This window comes from Anabas testudineus, chromosome 11, assembly GCF_900324465.2.
Source record: "Anabas testudineus chromosome 11, fAnaTes1.2, whole genome shotgun sequence".
NCBI classification, from domain to species: Eukaryota; Metazoa; Chordata; class Actinopteri; order Anabantiformes; family Anabantidae; genus Anabas; species Anabas testudineus.
This window is the reverse complement of record NC_046620.1, coordinates 1,648,518-1,667,222: the sequence shown is the minus strand read 5'-3', so window position 1 is coordinate 1,667,222 and position 18,705 is coordinate 1,648,518. Positions and strand designations below refer to the sequence as shown.

General features: G+C 39.1%; 2 protein-coding genes across 2 annotated transcripts; both read left to right on the top strand.

Moving 5' to 3' along the window:
- Positions 1 to 734: 734 nt before the first annotated feature.
- LOC113153586 (C-type lectin domain family 6 member A-like) lies at positions 735 to 11,673 on the top strand. Its single transcript, XM_026347275.1, has 8 exons — positions 735 to 1,084; positions 1,924 to 2,040; positions 2,986 to 3,087; positions 3,164 to 3,306; positions 4,098 to 4,210; positions 8,809 to 8,927; positions 11,259 to 11,365; positions 11,632 to 11,673. Exons 1-8 carry the CDS (start codon positions 916 to 918, stop codon positions 11,671 to 11,673), a joined length of 912 nt encoding a protein of 303 aa, XP_026203060.1. The 5' UTR covers positions 735 to 915.
- Positions 11,674 to 14,561: 2,888 nt separating this feature from the next.
- On the top strand, positions 14,562 to 17,873 carry LOC113155251 (C-type lectin domain family 7 member A-like). Its single transcript, XM_026349869.1, has 6 exons — positions 14,562 to 14,916; positions 16,219 to 16,305; positions 16,466 to 16,555; positions 16,646 to 16,741; positions 16,966 to 17,108; positions 17,751 to 17,873. Exons 1-6 carry the CDS (start codon positions 14,754 to 14,756, stop codon positions 17,871 to 17,873), a joined length of 702 nt encoding a protein of 233 aa, XP_026205654.1. The 5' UTR covers positions 14,562 to 14,753.
- Positions 17,874 to 18,705: the final 832 nt, after the last annotated feature.

The following is an 18,705-nucleotide window of genomic DNA, read 5'->3' as shown; positions in this document are numbered from 1 at the left end:
TCATGTGTGTGTGATCTCTGATCAACTACCAGTGATCTGTTCCTGGTGTTTCTGACCTGCTGCCAGTCTGTGACCTGCTTCCTGTCTTCACCCTGATGGATTCATTTTCCTGCTCAAACACTTTTCAGGCTGCTGAATTGTAAACCTGTTCACTGACTGTTGATTCTAGTAAAGTGACTGGAAACCTGATTGGTTTTTTGGTTATTGTTTGAATCTATAAGGGATCAAAAGTCAACAAGAGTAAAGTCTGTGATCAAGTCTATCAGGATAATGAACTTGCGGCCTACTTCTCCACCACACAAGGGCGCCAACATGTTCACATGAAAAAATGAAAGTTAATTTACACATCAAACTGTATCATGACGTGTTATTATATTAAATTAATATGGTTCTATGAAGAGTAAAAAATACATGACTTAACAAATGATGAGATGTGTGTATGTGTATGTGTGTGTGTGTGTGTGTCTTGTCTGTAAGAAAGACAGAGAAACTTCCTGTATGTGATGGATGTGGAGCGTATGTTAACACAAACACACTGACAGAAAAGTCACGTATTTCTAAACAGTTTTTAATAAAAAAACATTAGATTTTCATTTTACAGCCACGTGTTAACAGTCTCTTAGATAAAGTAACTAAAAGACACAATTACAGTTAAAATTGTAAAAATCTTTTCCCACAAAGTCAAATGAACAAAGGGGTGTGAATGTGTTTGTGCTACTTCCTCAATGTTCTCTGAACCAGACAGAAGTTTGTCAAAACCCGCTGACAGCAGCATCAGGGCAGCAGGTTATGTTACTGTACTCATATAGTTCGTAGTGTGTACGACACTAGAACACGTTGAAGTTTTACTGCAGCTGGATTGGATCAACGTAGAGTTCACGGTCAGTGAAGTGCAGCTGTCTCCGTCCTCTCAGGATGTCCACAGTCATTTACGCCACACCAGTGTTTTCTAATAAGGTGAGATACAACAGAAAGGAGGAGGAAGATGGAGGAAAGAGGGAGGAAAGAGAGGTGGTTATCTACGAGAGTGCAGACGACATCAGAGATGATCACACTGATTTTCAGTCTCCAGAATCTGAGGAAGGTAAGGATCCATGATCCATCAATGATTTCAACTAGATTAATGTTTCTGTTGCAGCTTCTCAGCATTTGAGCCTTTAACTCATGTTGGACTCGTGTGAAGTTTGATCTCAGACTCATTTTCAGATCTTCTGTTGCTGTTTGGTGAAACTCAGTCTGGGTTTATTCTGTTGGTTCTAGTAACATTGACGTGATCTGTGAAAGTATGAGCTCTGAGTTTTACACCAGAGCAGGAAGAAGTGTGAGGAGCTGAGTGACTGTGACAGACTGAACACTGCTGTTTTTACACTGATGTGATAAAAGTGTCAATTATCTACTTATTAGACATAACCTGTGACCTATAACACTGTGTGTATTAAGGAGGTGGTGTACAGTAAGTAAGACAGTGTGTAGGACCTATGAGGTGGAGGAGCTGTCTACATCTAAATAATGTCATCTGATCCATGATGAGACCCTTTTTAAATGGTGTATGACTGTAATGATAGTAAATCTGTGAAGTGACAACTGACACGTGAGTTTAGATTCACAGTATTTTAAATAACTTCACTGAGAACAAACAGCACTGATCAGATACTGAACTTCACCCTTTTTACAGGAGTTATGGCTTCAACTTGAAGTTTTATACCAGATACAGGTTCCTTGTGTTGATTATTTTTTATCCTATTCAAGGCTACATGAATCACGTGACCCACTGTCCTAACTCTATATGACCTCTGACCCAACCTGAATTCGACCCTGCCCCTTGTTGACCTCTGCAGCCAGGAATACTTGAGACAAATGGAACAAAGCTCAGAAAGAGAAACCAGTAACAAAGAACCATGTTTCTTTTGTGTCCCTCTGTAGGACCACAGGTTCAGGATCCTCCTCCAGTCCAGAGAAAGTCTTTCAGAGCTGCTGCCTTGTGTCTCGGAGTGCTGTGTCTTCTAATGATGGTGGGGCTCATCATCCTGTCAGTACGACGTAAGAACAAACAGCTCACACTAATTACTGGGATGTATTTTTAGGACAAATTGGTTCAACTACTGTTTCCCTGTGAAGCACACTAATGACACGTTGGCCCTCCTTTCGTGTGCAGATGCATTGTGCACAGTTGGTTTCCTCCCTCTTGGTCTCAAACCTGTTGATTTCTTTTGTTGTGGGTTTGCAGCAAAAAAAAAACAAAAAAACTGTGACTTCCTGAATGTCAGTCTGTTTCACACTGAAGCCTCATACTAAGTTGAACCAGTTTTACTTTTGACCAGTGCTGTATTCTCCATCAATATGTGTTGGAACAGTGTGTTGGGGCACCAGCAGCTCACATTGTTAGTGTAGTCACCTGTGAACTCCAGGGTTGGTGGTTTGACTCCCGGTTCCCCTCGATTCTTGGCCACATGTTGAATTGACTCAGGACAAAACACTGAACCCAAAACCCTCGGTGCCTTCAGGGGGCTGCATGTCCACCAGGATGCTCATGTCAGGAGATGGGTAGATAACGATTTCAAAAGATTTGTCCATCAGTATCAGCAGGTTAAGTCTAAAAGCCTAAACTTAAGATGTGGGTGTGTGTTTTGATTTTAAAACAGAACAATATGGTCTCAGTTCCAAATGGTACATGTCCCAATGGCCAGCATACCAACAGTACCAGCTAATACTGCAGCAGTACTTAGCTTAGCTAGCAGACGGAAAATGGACAAAAACCCAAGAAAGAGAGAAAAGACAGCAGAGAAAAGGTGAAATAAGAAATATGAGGTCTGTTCAAGCTGGGTCAGAGTGAGAGTGATGATGATACTTGTCAACATTGATGTAAACAGGAAGAGAAGAACAAACAACAAAAAATAACAGAAAGTGTGACAGCAACTAGTTTAACTGTGTTTTTAAAATGAAAGATTGATTCAATGTTAATCGTTTTGCTGTGTTTGATACTAGATGTTTTATTCAACGTCGACCTTCAGACCAGATACAACAACCTGAACGACAACTACAACAACCTGAACAAGAACTTCACTGATCTTCAGAAAACAGTTGCAGGTTAGTAAAAAGAGTTTGTTTCATTAATCTGAAGCTGAATGATGTGAACAACTGTTTTAGTCTGTTTCACATTTAGAGAAGTTTTGTCCTGAAGGATGGAGGAAGTTTGGATGCAGCTGTTACTTTAAATCCAGTGATAAAACAACCTGGTCTGAGAGCATAAGAGATTGTCAGAACAGAGGATCAGATCTGGTGATGATCAACAGCAAAGAGGAACAGGTGAGTGTGTTTGTTCATGTGTGTGTGATCTCTGATCAACTACCAGTGATCTGTTCCTGGTGTTTCTGACCTGCTGCCAGTCTGTGACCTGCTTCCTGTCTTCACCCTGATGGATTCATTTTCCTGCTCAAACACTTTTCAGGCTGCTGAATTGTAAACCTGTTCACTGACTGTTGATTCTAGTAAAGTGACTGGAATTCAACCTGCTCTGTCTGTGGGGATCTGGATCTGGATCTGGATCTGGATCTGGATCTGGATCTGGGTCCATTTCCCTGTTGTTTTTGTCCATGAACTCTGATCTAAGGTTGTTTTCAGTGTGTAGATATTATTTCATATTTCAGATACTGTGACTGTTCAGACTTTGATCTTTTTGTTGAGGTGACTGAACATTTGCAGCAGAACAGAAAAGTCTTGTTTCTACAAATGCAGTAAAAATGTGGTTTATTAAGAACGTTAGATTAACATGGATTGAACAACAGTTTGACTAAATACTGACAGATCAATAAATACACAGGTTATTTCTAACAACTAATGTCAGAGAAAATCAGGGGGACTGTTTTTATTGTTTTAATTTGACATTCACCTTCAATAAATGGTAGAATTTAAAGAAACCATCAAAACCAGGAGCTCTGAACTCAGTTCTTTCATGAAGACACAGATTTGTTGGTGAAACTGAGAGAAAGAAAATGGAAAAAAAAATTAATAGGTTCATAGATTTCACCACGAGAGAAAACAGGTAGGATACTGAAATATGAATTTAAAAATGATTTTTGTCTCCTGTCAACTTTTAGGAATTTGTCACCAAACTGAATATGAATGAAGAGTTCTGGATTGGTCTGAAGACTGAATGGACAGAGCAACAATGGAAATGGAAATGGGTGGATGGATCACCACTGAAAGAAACGTGAGACGTTTTTTGTTTCTATTACAGTTTCACCAAAGTCATTCACAAACAGAACCATGTGCTGAAATGTAGAAACAGCAACACATTTTAAAAATCATATAATTAAACAGAGTTAGCTTCAAAAATATTGAATCAAATGCTAAAATCCTAAAAGTCAAAGTGATTCCTTGAACAAACAGATGAACTTGAACTCTCTTCATCTTCAGTCTGTGATGAGGTCGAGTAACAAAGACTCAATTCTGGAGTCATGATTTGAACATTGTTCAAACTCTGGTTTTATTTCTGCAGCGTTTGTGCTGCAGCTTCTATCTTCAGAAGAAAAACTCAGTTCAACATTTAGAGTCCAACTACTGGGACTTTGGTTCCTTTAACTTTGTGTCAGCATGAAGGACGACCTGCCTCTGCTCTGCTCTTTAGAAAGTTAAGAAGAATTCAATTCAATTCAGTTTTATTTGTATAGCGCCAATTTACAACAGAAGTCATCTCAAGGCACTTTACAGTGTTAAAGGTTTAAGACCTTACAGAGTATAATTATACAAAAAACGATAGAGAAAACCCAACAATCCCATTTGAGCAAGCTTTAGGCAACAGTGGAGAGGAAAAACTCCCTTTAGAGGAAGAAACCTCCAGCAGAACCAGACTAATAGTGGGTGGCCATCTGCCTCGACCGGTTGGGGTGAGTGGAAAGAGAAGAGAGAAAAGAACAGCAGGCAATAAGACAACAACAAGCATCAAGAACATTGGGCAGTTGAACTGGATTCTGGAGATGTACAGCTCCAGGCCGAGGATACCTGCAGAAAAGTACAGAGAGAGGGAGACAGAGAGGAGGAAACACAACTACAGGAGAGAGAAGACACAAAGTTAATGACATGAAATGGTAGAATTAGAATGGATACAGGAGAAAGGAGAGAGGAGAGGAGCTCAGTTTATCAGTAGAGGTCCCCCAGCAGACTAAGCTATATCAGCATAACTAAGAGATGGTTCAGAGTCACCTGATCCATCTCTAACTATAAGCTTTATAAAAAAGGAAAGTTTTAAGTCTAGTCTTAAATGTGGAGAGGGTGTCTGCCTCCAGAACCTGAACTGGGAGCTGGTTCCACAGGAGAGGGGCTTGGTAGCTAAAGGCTCTGCCTCCCATTCTACATTTGGAAACTCTAGGAACCACAAGTAAACCTGCAGTCTGAGAACGGAGAGTTCTGCTTGGAAGATAAGGAACTATGAGTTCTTTAAGATAAGATGGAGCCTGATTATTAAGGGATTTATAAGTGAGGAGAAGAATTTTAAATTCAATTCTGGATTTTACAGGGAGCCAATGGAAAGAAGCTAACGTTGGAGAAATATGATCTCTCTTACTGATTCCAGTCAGAACACTGGCTGCAGCATTTTAGATTAACTGGAGGCTTTTTAATGAGTTATTGGGACATCCCATTAATAAGGAATTACAATAGTCCAGTCTGGAAGTAACAAATGCATGGACTAGTTTTTCAGCATCACTTTGGGACAGGGTGCTCCTAATTTTAACTTTAATGTTTCTCAGGTGAAAAAAGGCAGTTCTAGAGATTTCTTTGATGTATGAAGTGAAGGAGATATCCTGATCAAAGATAACTCCGAGGTTTCTTACAGTATTACTTGAGGCCAGAACTAAGTCATCAATGGTGAGAATGTGTTTAGACATAGTGTCTCTGAGATTTTTAGGCCCAAACAGTATAACCTCTGTCTTGTCCGGATTTAGGAGAAGGAAATTGGAGGTCATCCAGGTCTTTATGTCTTTTAAGCATTCCTGAAGTTTGACTAATTGATTAGTTTCTCCTGGTTTCATAGATAAGTATAGCTGGGTATCATCTGCATAACAATGGAAATTTATAGAGTGTTTCCTAATAATATTGCCTAAAGGGGACATATATAAAGTGAAAAGAATCGGTCCAAGCACAGATCCCTGTGGAAATCCGTAGCTTACTTTGCTGTGCATGGAAGACTCATCATTAACGTGTACAAACTGAAATCTATCTGATAGATACGATTTAAACCACTCTAGTGCTGTTCCTTTGATTCCAATGACATGTTCCAGTCTGTGTAATAAAATGTTGTGATCTATAGTGTCGAATGCAGCACTAAGATCTAACATGACCAGTATAGAGAGTAGTCCATTGTCTGATGCTAGTAGAAGATCATTAGTGACCTTTACCAGTGCTGTTTCTGTACTATGATGTACTCTAAATCCTGACTGGAAATCTTCATACAAGTTATTGCTACGCAGGTGGTCGTACAATTGCTTAGAAACGATCTTTTCAAGGATTTTAGAGATAAAGGGCAGATTGGATATTGGTCTATAATTTACTAAAACCCCTGAGTCCAGAGGAGGTTTTTTGAGCAGGGGCTTGACTACAGCAACCTTAAAAGCCTGTGGTACGTAGCCTATTTGTAAAGACAGATTGATCTGATCTAATATGGACGTGCTGACCAAAGGTAAGACATCCTTGAGGAGTCTAGTCGGGATGGGATCTAAGAGACATGTTGATGGTTTAAAGGAATTAATTACTGAAATGAACTCAGAATGATCTACGGGGAGGAAGCAGTCTAAGTACGAGCGTGGTCTTGCAGATGAATCTAGAGTTGTTGTACAGTCCATGCCGTATGCAGGGAGGATCTGATCAATTTTTTCTCTAATAGTTATGATTTTATTTGTAAAGAAATTCATGAAGTCATTGCTGCTGAGAGTTGAGGGAATACTAGGCTCAACCGAGCTATGACTCTTTGTCAGCCTGGCTACAGTGCTGAAAAGAAACCTAGGGTTGTTCTTATTTGCCTCTATTAATGAGGAGTAATATGAAGTTCTAGCTTTACGCAGGGCTTTTTTATATATTATTAAACTATCTTTCCAGGCTAGGCAATATTCATCTAAATTGGTGGAACGCCACCTCCTTTCCAACTTACGTGATTTCTGCTTTAAGCTACGGATTTGTGAATTGTACCATGGAACTAACTTCCTCTGACTCACTAGTTTCTTTTTCAGAGGAGCAACAGTATCAAGTATTGTTCCAAGTGAAGCACCAGTACTATTAACAAGATAGTCCACTTGTGCTGGAGTTACGTTGAAATAACTGCCTTCCTCTGTGTTGGTACATGGCTCTGAAATAAAAGATGGAATCAGTTCCTTAAATTTGTCAACAGCATTTTCACATAAACATCTACTGTAGTGAATCTTATCTGTAGGTTTAGTAAAGTCTGGTACTGTAAATTCAAATGTAATTAAGAAATGGTCAGATAAAAGAGGGTTTTGGGGGAAAACTATTAACTTCCACACCGTATGTCAGAATAAGATCAAGGGTGTGATTAAAACAGTGAGTGGGTTTATTTACATTTAGAGTCTAATAGTGAATTAAAGTCAGTGTTGAGGCAGTTATCATCAACATCTACATGGATATTAAAGTCACCCACTATAATGACTTTATCTGCACTAAGAACTAAATCAGATAGAAAGTCTGAGAATTCAGTTAAAAACTCAGAGTAAGGGACACAATAACAAACAGGACTGGTTTTTGATTTTTCCAGTTTGGATCAGAGAGGCTAAGAGTGAGGCTCTCAAATGAATTCAAACTATGTTTAGGTCTGGGGTTGATTAACAAACTTGAGTGGAAGATTATTGCAGAGTTCCCTGGAACACACAAAGGAGTTTCCTCAGAGACAAAAAACTCAGCAGGATTAAGTATTAATGGTTTACTATTGATTCTAAGAAAACAACAGTTTTCACTGTGGACTACATGTTAATCGATCTGCTGCTGAAACAGACTGGTCAGTGATCAGTATCAGTTTAAAATGTATTCTGGAAAGAGAATTCTTTATATTCAGCTGCATTAATAATTAAACCACTAGAGTCTGCTCATTGTCATTTTTATCCTTTTTCTTAGATGGTAAAATTAACACTGGCTGGGGGCCATTAAATGCTACAGGAACCTCCATCGTGGTGATCAATTAAACTCTGAAATTGTTCATAATCACACCTACTGACACCACAGTTGACACACAGTCTCAGCACTAACTGAACAAGTTGAACCTACAAATTAAAAGACCCATCAGTTCTCACAGTGACAAATCATAAAGTCAGAGCAGCCATTTCTCTCAGGTCATTACCAGATATATTTTCAACCAACCAATCAGCTTTTAAAACAATGTGTCGTCCCTCGCAACAGGATCAACCACACCTCCTCACTAAGATACGTTTTTTTGTCCTTTCCTAGCTCAGAGTTTCTCTGACAGGTTTCCTAAATCACTCTCATGTTTGGCCCCCTAGCTGAGACTTTTTAGGCCAAGTTTTGGAGAATGTTTGTGATTATGGCCACAAGAGAAAGATGAAGTAGACATGAAATGATTGTGAATGAACACAATCAGTAACTTTGATAAGAATGAATGGATGTAATCTGTAAATCCTGATTCCAATTTCTATCTGGGATCAGACTTAAAGACAGAATGTTTTTCATTTTGAAGTTTCTGCAACAGACATGAATGAAAATGTTTGTCAAGTGAGATTCAAGTTGATAATGTGACAATAATCTGGATTTTTAATTCACTGAAAAAACACTATTTTATTTGTTCTACAGGTTTGAGGTGACAGGAGAGCTGAAATATCACACAGACAAGTTCTATGTAGCATTCAGCGATCAACGTGGAGAATGGACAAAAAGTCGCTATTATGATTATCATCAGAAGACCTGGATCTGTGAGAAATAGATTTCCAGCTTCTCTTGATGACAGAGAGGTGTTTGTAGTGTTGGATGAAGCTGTTTGTTAAACTCTGAAATGTTCTACATGATCCTCAGAGTCATCTCCCATTTGTTCCCTTGTTCATTCTGTGTCACATGTTCAATCCTCTTGATGACACAGATATTGTCCCTCTGTGCTCTATGGTGCAGACAGAGTAGTGGGGTTGGAAGTGGTCCACACAACAACTCCATGTGACCTTACTGACTCTGTAGTCCCACACAGTGTTGAATAAAAGTCACCTGCAGGTCGTCTTTACTTTGGTTTATTAAGGCGTCTGTTGCTGCTCAAACTGCTCTAAGTGTCTTCTTCATTTTCTCTGATCCACCTGGAGTCAGCAGCTGATTCTTTTTACCTTCATCAGGAGTCAAACACCTGAGAAGTGAGTCGTGTTTATTGATAAATCATGAATAATATCAGTCTAATCAATTCAGAACAACTTTCCTTGTCCTTCCATTTCCATGTCTCATCTAGTTTTTCTTCCAGCTTCGTTTGCATCATAGTCTTGTAAGAACTCATCAAAAAAGTGTGTTTCAGTCTCAGGAAAATAAACTTTGAAGTTTAATTGATGCTCATATTGATTTAATTCAGTATTCAACTCGTGTCCAACACGTGTGTCTTTAATGTGGAGATATAAAACATAAATGATTAGAAATCTGTGTGGTCAGTGAGCAGGTTATGAATCAAACTTTGATAACAGGAACTAGAGTTTATGTCTCTACATATGATCAAGATGTTTTCTAAATCTGGAACATTTTAGCTTTCAAACTTTTAGCAGACCACATATTAAATGTTTTATTGGAGGATGCTCTACCAGACACTTTGTCTCTGACCAACATACATCAACAGGTGAGTAGGTGGGATGGCTGAGGTCAATTCACAATATCAGGTGACTTGAAACAATAGAGTGAAGACAAGGTCTGGTTTCACTGTAGCTGAGAGACAAACACTCAAAAACTCAAACAGGACATGTGAAGCTGTAAAAGTCCTCAGCTGAGGGAAAAACATCCATTAATACGTCTCCTGAAAACACAGTTCTTTGACTGAAAGCAGGTCGTCAATAAACGTTTCCACTGATCTAAAAATCTAAATCAAACTCCAATTATCAAGAACTTAAATCCACAGTCAGAGAACAGGTCAGAAGATTCATGGTGAACTTACAGAACCAACAGGATCCTGGTCCATCAGGATGTTAAGCTGGAGACTGTCTTACTGGTTTTTACTTCCTTAATGTTCTATTAAAAGCTGCCTGAAAGTCACAGAACAACACAGAAACAGACAGTGACTGGTCCCAAAGTGAGTTTTTAGCTTTGTGTTCCTCAACATGTCGACAGAAATTCAATCTGTGTCAGATCTGTGTTAGAGGATGGAGAGCAGCTCACTGATGTTGGTTCACAGCAAGATGGTGAATATGAAATAATCAATACTGAAACAGAAAAGCTGATGTTGAGTATTATCATGTTTGCATTTTAATCTAATTTAGCAACTTTTCTCTGTTTCACTCCTGTTATTAGTTAAAAAGTAAAAACTGGATGAAAAAGTTTTTTTTTTTTTTTTAATGTGAATTTTGTCTCTGTAGAATCAAACAGTGAGAAGAAGCTTCCAGCTGTTAGAAGAAGCTGCTTCAGAGTTTTCACTGTGTCTCTGGTTTTGTTGTATCTGCTGATTCGTGCTGCAATCATTGTACGACGTACAACAAGTTTTTATTTCCCATTTTCTATAATAAATAAACTAACTGTCTCTTATAAATTACATTAAGAAATTACAATTCCATGCTTTTGCAATAAAATTGAAATTAAATCATTTTGTGACAATGGAATTGTCACAAAATGACTCAACTACAGCAGAGATACTGAACTTTACATTTAGAAATGTTTATTGTCTCCTGTCAACTTTTAGGAATTTATCATCAAACTGAGTAAGAATGAAGAGTCCTGGATTGGTCTGAGGACAAAATGGACAAAGACAGAGAATATGTGGATATGGAAATGGGTGGACGGATCAGCACTGACAGTGAAGTGAGACAGATTCTGTTAATAATAATAATAATAATAATTTTATTAAGAGAGCAGCTTTACATCCAGTTTCTCCTGCTGGTCGAATTTATGTACTGCAACAAAAATCCCAGAAACACACAAAGAATTTTCCTCAGTGACAAACATTTAAAACTGATGTTTGTAAAACAGCATAAAATGTGTTCAGTCCATCTCAAGTCCTGGTTTTCATGCTACTGGACTAAACTATCTGTAATTAATAACTGAAATTCATGTTTCTTATGGGTCATTTTCAGGTTCTGGGCAGCAGGAGATCCAGATCCCACACTGTGGTCCTATGCAACATGCTGTGATCAACAAGGAAAATGGACACAAGCATATAATTCACCTAAGAACTGGATCTGTGAGAAACAGAATTCCTTCTTTACCTTAGAGTCATCTCTTATTTATTCACTTTAATCGTCTTGCTAAAAAGTCTTTAAATCCTCTGATAATTGTAAGAATGTACACCAACAAGTTTATATCACCTGTCAGAAGAGTCTGAGGTCGTCTGAGAGACAGATTGAGAATGACAGTAGAAAGAAAGGAGAACATCAACAGGACTGAGGCAAATCAGATTCATGTGTTTTAAACTTGTACACCTGTTATTTTTTTATCTTGGTTTTTTAGACAGAAAAAGTTTCCGACACTCTTTATACCAACATCTCTTAGAAGTGACTTCCTGAAACTCCAACAGCAGTTTCTCTAGCTAGCACTGCAGCGGATCAATAAGTTAATTCTGCTTTAATGTCTCCTGAACATTGTCTCTATACGACTTTCTTCTTCTTCTCTTTCGGCTTTTCCCATCAGGGGTCGCCACAGCGAATCATCCTTTTCCACCTCACTCTGTCATGAACATCTTCTACCCTAACACCAGCCCAACCTCATGTCCTCTGTTAACACATCCACATATCACCTCCTTGGTCGTCCTCTTGTCCTCCTGCCTGGCAGCTCACTCTCTAACGGGGCATGAAACCATACTGCTGCTCACAAATCTCCACCTTCTTCCTAAGCCTGGCTTCCACTACTCTTTCCCACAGCTTCATTGTGTGGCTCATCAACTTTATTCTATTCTCTGTAGTTGCTGCAGTTCTGCGTGTCACCCTTGTTCTTAAAGATCGGAACCAGAACACTTCTCCTCCATTCCTCAGGCATCTTCTCACTCTCTAGAATCCTATTGAACAAACTGGTTAGAAACTCCACTGCTGTCTCTCCTAAGCACTTCCACACCTCCACAGGTACGTCATCAGGACCAACAGCCTTTCCACTCTTCATCCTTTTCAGAGCCTTCCTCACCTCATCCTTTCCAATCTCTGCTATTTCCTGCTCCACAACATCCACATCTTCCTCTCTTCTTTCCCTGTCATTTTCCTCATTCATCAGCTCCTCAAAATACTCCTTCCATCTTTTCTGCACACTCTCCTGGGTTGTTAGCACCTTTCCATCTCTGTCCTTAATCACCCTCACCTGTTGCACATCCTTCCCATCTCTATCTCTCTGTCTGGCTAGCCTGTACAAGTCCTTCTCTCCTTCCTTTGTGTCTAACCTGTCATACAGCTCATCGTAAGCTTTCTGTTTGGCCTTTGCCACCTCCCTCTTCACTCTACGCTGCGCTTCCTTGTACTCCTGTCTACTTTCCTCAGTCCTTTCTACATCCCACTTCCTTCTAGCTAACCTCTTCCTCTGGACGCATTCCTGTACTTCCTCATTCCACCACCAAGTGTCTTTACCTTCTTTCCTCTTTCCAGATGACACACCTAGCACCTTCCTACCTGTTTCCCTGATAACCTCTGCTGTGGTTTCCCAGTCATCTGGAAGCTCATCCTGACCACCCAGAACCTGTCTCAACTTCTGTCTGAATTCCTCACAAGTTTCTTCATTCTTTAGCTTCCACCACTTGGTCTTCTTTTCTGACTTCCCTCTCTTCTTCTTCCTGACCTCCAGAGTCATCTTACACACCACCATGCGGTGCTGTCTGGCTACACTCTCTCCTACCACCACTTTGCAGTCACTAACCTCTCTCAAATGACCTCGTCTACATAGGATGTAGTCCACCTGCGTACTCCTACCTCCACTTCTGTATGTCACTCTATGTTCCTCTCTCTTTTGGAAGTAAGTGTTGACTACAGCCATTTCCATCCTCTAAGCAAAGTCCACCACCATCTGTCCTTCCAGATTCCTTTCCTTCACACCAAACCTGCCCATCACCTCCTCATCACCTCTGTTGCCCTCACCAACATGCCCATTAAAGTCTGCTCCAACAACAACTCTCTCTCCTCTGGGGATACTCTCTATGACCTCATCAAACTCACTCCAGAATCTCTCCTTCTCTTCTAACTCACAGTCAACCTGTGGCGCATACCCACTGACTACATTCATCATCACCCCTTCAATTTCTAGCTTTAGGCTCATCACCCTGTCTGAGACTCTTTTCACCTCTAGGACATTGTTCACAAACTCCCCCTTCAGGATCACTCCTACCCCGTTTCTCTTCCTATCCACACCATGGTAGAACAGTTTGTATCCTCCTCCGATACTACGTGCCTTGCTGCCCTTCCACCTTGTCTCCTGCACACACAGAACATCTACCTTTCTTCTCTCCATCATGTCTACCAGCTCTCTGCCTTTCCCTGTCATTGTGCCCACGTTAAGAGTCCCTATTCTCAGATCTATGCTCCTGCCTTTCCCCTTCTCTCTCTGACCCTGAACCCTTCTGCCTCCCCTCTTTCTTCGACCAACAGTAGTCAAATTTCCACCGGCACCCTGTAGGTGTTTCTATAGTAACTGTAATATGTTTTCTATAAACGAGAATATTTTCACTATGACCCTAAATGATGTTGATGAAGAACAAATCAATTAAACACAATCTGACTTGTTCATCTAAATATTTGATCTACAACTTTCAGTTTTATGAAACCTTCACAACCTTCTGCTCTCACAGCACTGGGTTAGGGTTAATGTAAGTTTATGGGCTTTAAAAACACTTAAAATCTTTACTGAAGGAAACCACAACCTTTCTCTAACTCTAACCAAACTGTGAATCTTGCCTGAACCCAACCTCAGGCAGGACTCAAATCTGGGTATTTGGTTTAGCGATTCATGACACTATACAGCCTCCATCCACCCAATCACCTCCTCCCAATAGATAAAAATTGGATGTTAATAAACTTACAGACTCCTGCTCTGCCACAAGATGGTGAAATGTTCACATTAATGCTCTGCTGCACCCTTCACTGACACTGAAATCAAAGCTTTGATTTGACCAGGAATCATCTACTTTGAAGCATCAAGCTGCTCCTAAATCATTCTGTGCATTTTATTTGAATGTCTTCTTTGTACCATAGCACAGCTAAAGATGAGAACTGTCGAGGTAAAGAGGTCATAAACATTTCCTGCTTCATTTACTTTCCTGTAAGTCTACTGCTGTGTGTGTGAGCATGTGTGAAGATCTAAAGAAGGTATCTGTTAACACACACACACACACACACAGCAGTTATGTTTTTTCGTTTCCAACACACTCTCAAAAACAAAGGGGTGTGAATGTGTTTGTGCTACTTCCTCAATGTTCTCTGAACCAGACAGAAGTTTGTCAAAACCCGCTGACAGCAGCATCAGGGCAGCAGGTTATGTTACTGTACTCATATAGTTCGTAGTGTGTACGACACTAGAACACGTTGAAGTTTTACTACAGCTGGATTGGATCAGCGTAGAGTTCACAGTCAGTGAAGTGCAGCTGTCTCCGTCCTCTCAGGATGTCCACAGTCATTTACGCCACACCAGTGTTTTCCAATAAGGTGAGATACAACAGAAAGGAGGAGGAAGATGGAGGAAAGAGGGAGGAAAGAGAGGTGGTTATCTACGAGAGTGCAGACGACATCAGAGATGATCACTCTGATTTACAGCCACAGGAAGGAGGTGAGGAAGCATCTCTGACAAATCAATATTAGAAACAATAGTCATTTTAATAGTAATGCTGTGGCCTCTCTCACTGCATTTCATTGATCAATGTTTTCACAATTCTGTGGGTAGAAGACTCATTTTCAGATGTTTTAATTTTGCTTTTTTAAACACAATCAAAGTTTATTCAACATTATTTTTTATTGTTCATATTATTAACATTGACATGATTTGTCTAATCTCTGAGCTCAGTGGAAGCATCAGCTCTGGCAAAGATTAAAGTTTTACAACAGAGCAGGAAAAAAAAGAGGAGGAGGACAGGAAGCAGTGCAAAGTGCTGTGTGACTGTGACACTGAACAGTGTTGTTTTGTGAGTGAGTTGAGTTCAGTCCATTATCTCTGTATGAAGCGTGATTTGTAGCATGTAACTGGGTCAGACCTGTAATGCTCCTTAATACATCTGAGCTCTGTCCATGATCACATAAGTAAAATACAGGTCAACAAAACTTGCTAGTCAGTGTTAATGAACCATTTCCTAACTGTATTGGTATTAATTAAACTGATAAAACAGATGTTAACAGCGATAAATCATGCTGGATATTTAGACTGATGTGGACTGAGTGATGTGTTAGGAACAAATTGGTGCTACATCATTAGATGAAAATAAAAAATATTAACCTACAGAAGGCTGAATTCAAACACACCCTGAAAATCTAAATTAAAAAACTAATTAAAAACGAATTAAAAAAAAGATGCAGCAGGTTTGTCCATTGTACTGAAATTTAATAGCAGCAACTCAAAATGGTTCTCAGTACTTTGTATGCTCCTGCTTGTTTGTATGCATGACTGACAACGTCTGGACATGCTCCTGATGAGATGACAGATGGTGTCCTCCTCCCAGATCTGGAGGAGTTGGACTGCCTGTCCAACCTCTGTAGGGTCCAGTTATCACCTCATGCTACCAGTGGTGACACTGACCTTACCCAAATGGAAAACTAGTGATAAAACAATCAGAAAAGACGAGGAGGGAAAAATGTCAGTGGTCTGTATAACCATTCCTGTTTTGAGGTCATCTCAATGTCCCCTTGAAGTGTAATTGACTCGAGGCTTTACTGTTATTAAAAAGTTTTTTTATTTATTTATGTGTTTATTTTTTGAGTATATTAAAGAGCAACTAGTTTATTGTAAATTCCTAAGTTCAATTAAACATAAAAACATAATTAGCCTAAGAATAAAACCACAATCATAGACACGTGTTTCAGGAGCAGTTATCTAAACGCTGAGTGATGGTAACTGGACTTTTTCTACTTCTTCTTTCAGTCCAAACAAAGTCTTTCAGAGCTGCTCTGTGTCTTGGAGTGCTGAGTCTTCTAATATTAGCTGGGATCATCATCCTGTCCACACGATGTAAGAATGAACAGCTCAGTCATTTATATGATGCATTTTAACTTCCTGAGTGAACAGATTAAAGCACAGCGTGAACAGCAAATAACTAAAATACTGTTACTGTTACAACTTAATTGTGTCCTATTTGATTTTGTTTTTTGTTTGTTTTGTGTCTGACCAGATGTTTTAGTCACGTTGGAGAAAACGCAGTTGCAGATCAGATACAAGAACCTGAACAACACCTACAACCAGTTACAGGACGACTATTTAAGTACGACAGATTTTAAAATGAATGAGAAACCGTAAAACACACGCTCCCCCCTCACTCTATTATTTTATCTCTGGTTATTTTTCTTGTCAGTCAACTACACTCAGTTACGAAGCAGTTACAATACACTCAGTAACACCCACAGACAGTCACTGGACGAAGTAAAGAAGCTGAAGGACATAATTCAAGGTGAGAAAAATGTTAAAGTTACATGAATGTTTTAGTTTTAACGACAGAGATTTCTTGTTATTTTCATATTTATTTTTTAGATGTATGCTTATGTTGGGGACAATCACCTACAAATCAGTTACAAGATTTAAAAAAATATTTACTACGAAGGTTTCAGGCAAAAATCCTGAACTAAAAAATTGAATCAATACTAAATGACATGAAAACATTTGTTTCACATTTAGGGAAGTTGTGTCCTGAAGGATGGACGAGGTTTGGATGCAGCTGTTATTTAAAATCCACTGATAAGAAAACCTGGTCTGAGAGCAGGACAGACTGTGAGAACAGAGGATCAGATCTGGTGTCGATCAACAGCAAAGAGGAACTGGTGAGTGTGTTCGTGTGAGCGTCTATGTATGTTCACTAAACACTAACATGGATTATTTCTAACAATGGTCATCTGAGAGAAAATTAGAGGATCTGTTATTTATCTTACCTTAAAAAGGTAGAATCTACACAGACCATCATGATCAGGAGCTCTGATCTCAGGCGTTTTACAAATTGTTTGTTGATGAAATTAGCTAACGATTTCATATTTTAGGGGTTAAGTTGAAATAAAAGTAGCTTTATTACAACAAGGTGAAACGTATGACAATGGAAATACGTTGAAACATAAACATAGGAAACAGTCATGGGAAGCAGGGGGACTCGGAGTTCCCGCCAGGGAGGATAAAAGGGCACCAAGGCTTGTTAATCAGGCCTTAATCTAACCAGTCCCGGAAAAGTCTTATGACTGAATGCTCGTCTAAGAAAGGGCACATAGAATAGAACCGGAATAAGTGAAAGATCTAATTGATGTTTAATTGGTTCAAAGACTTAACGAGTATCTAAATGATTAAAATATAAATGTTGTATTGAAAAATGTTATTTAATATCTGGAGAACTATGAAAATATTTATTTTCCTAAACAACATCCTGACTGATACTGAATTATAAATTTAGAAATGTTTGTTTTCTCTTTTTAACTCAGGGATTTGTCATCAAACTGAATGAGAATGAAGAGTCCTGGATCGGTCTGAGGTCAGAAAGAACACAGAACACAGATAAATGGAAATGGGAATGGGTGGATGGATCAGCAGTGTCTGAAACGTGAGACAGTTTTATTTGTTCTATTATAGTTCTATTATCATCACATTAAGTATTGTATTGTATTAAAATTTTAAAGTTACATTTCATTTAGTGTTAAAGTCAAACTGAGTCAAACCAGTGTGAACAGAGAAACAAACGTTTTCATGACATTTTACATTTTACATCCTGTTTTCATTAATATATCTGTGGTCAGACTTGAACCTGTGGTGCTCACAGTTTTCTTTAAATTTCTTAAAAGAGAATTTTATTATGATTTTTTTTAAATGTGTCTCAAAATTAAAATAGCTTTTATTGAAATATGAAAATAATTGGAAGCTTCAGATCAGAACAATATATATATATCAGATTATTTTGTTTCATAGGATCTCTGCTATAAGACAGCTCTTTGCAGCATGCTGTGATCAAAAAGCAAGATTTACTCCACATGTACATCAAACTGAAAAGACCTGGATCTGTGAGAAATCGATTTACAGCTTCTACTGATGACACTGGAACAATCTGCCTGAGGATCTGAACTAGTAGAAATATGAGTGTGGAGATATGTTGACATCAGTCAGTCATTTTTCCTCAGAGGATGAGAGAGTTTCCTCCCTGCACCTTCAGGTACGGGTTAGGTCTCTGTTGGTGCCTACAGGTCCAACAGCAGTGCTTTATTATGGTCTCTGGAAGTCGACTGGAAGGTGGTCCGACTGTGGTCATTCTACTGGGGGATTTCAACATGGAACCCAACAGTAGTGCCTTCATCTACTGCAGTGTCCAAACAACAATCTCCCCACAGGGATCAATAAAGTACGTCATTGTTATTTTACACACCCAAAAATGTCAGGAACAAATAA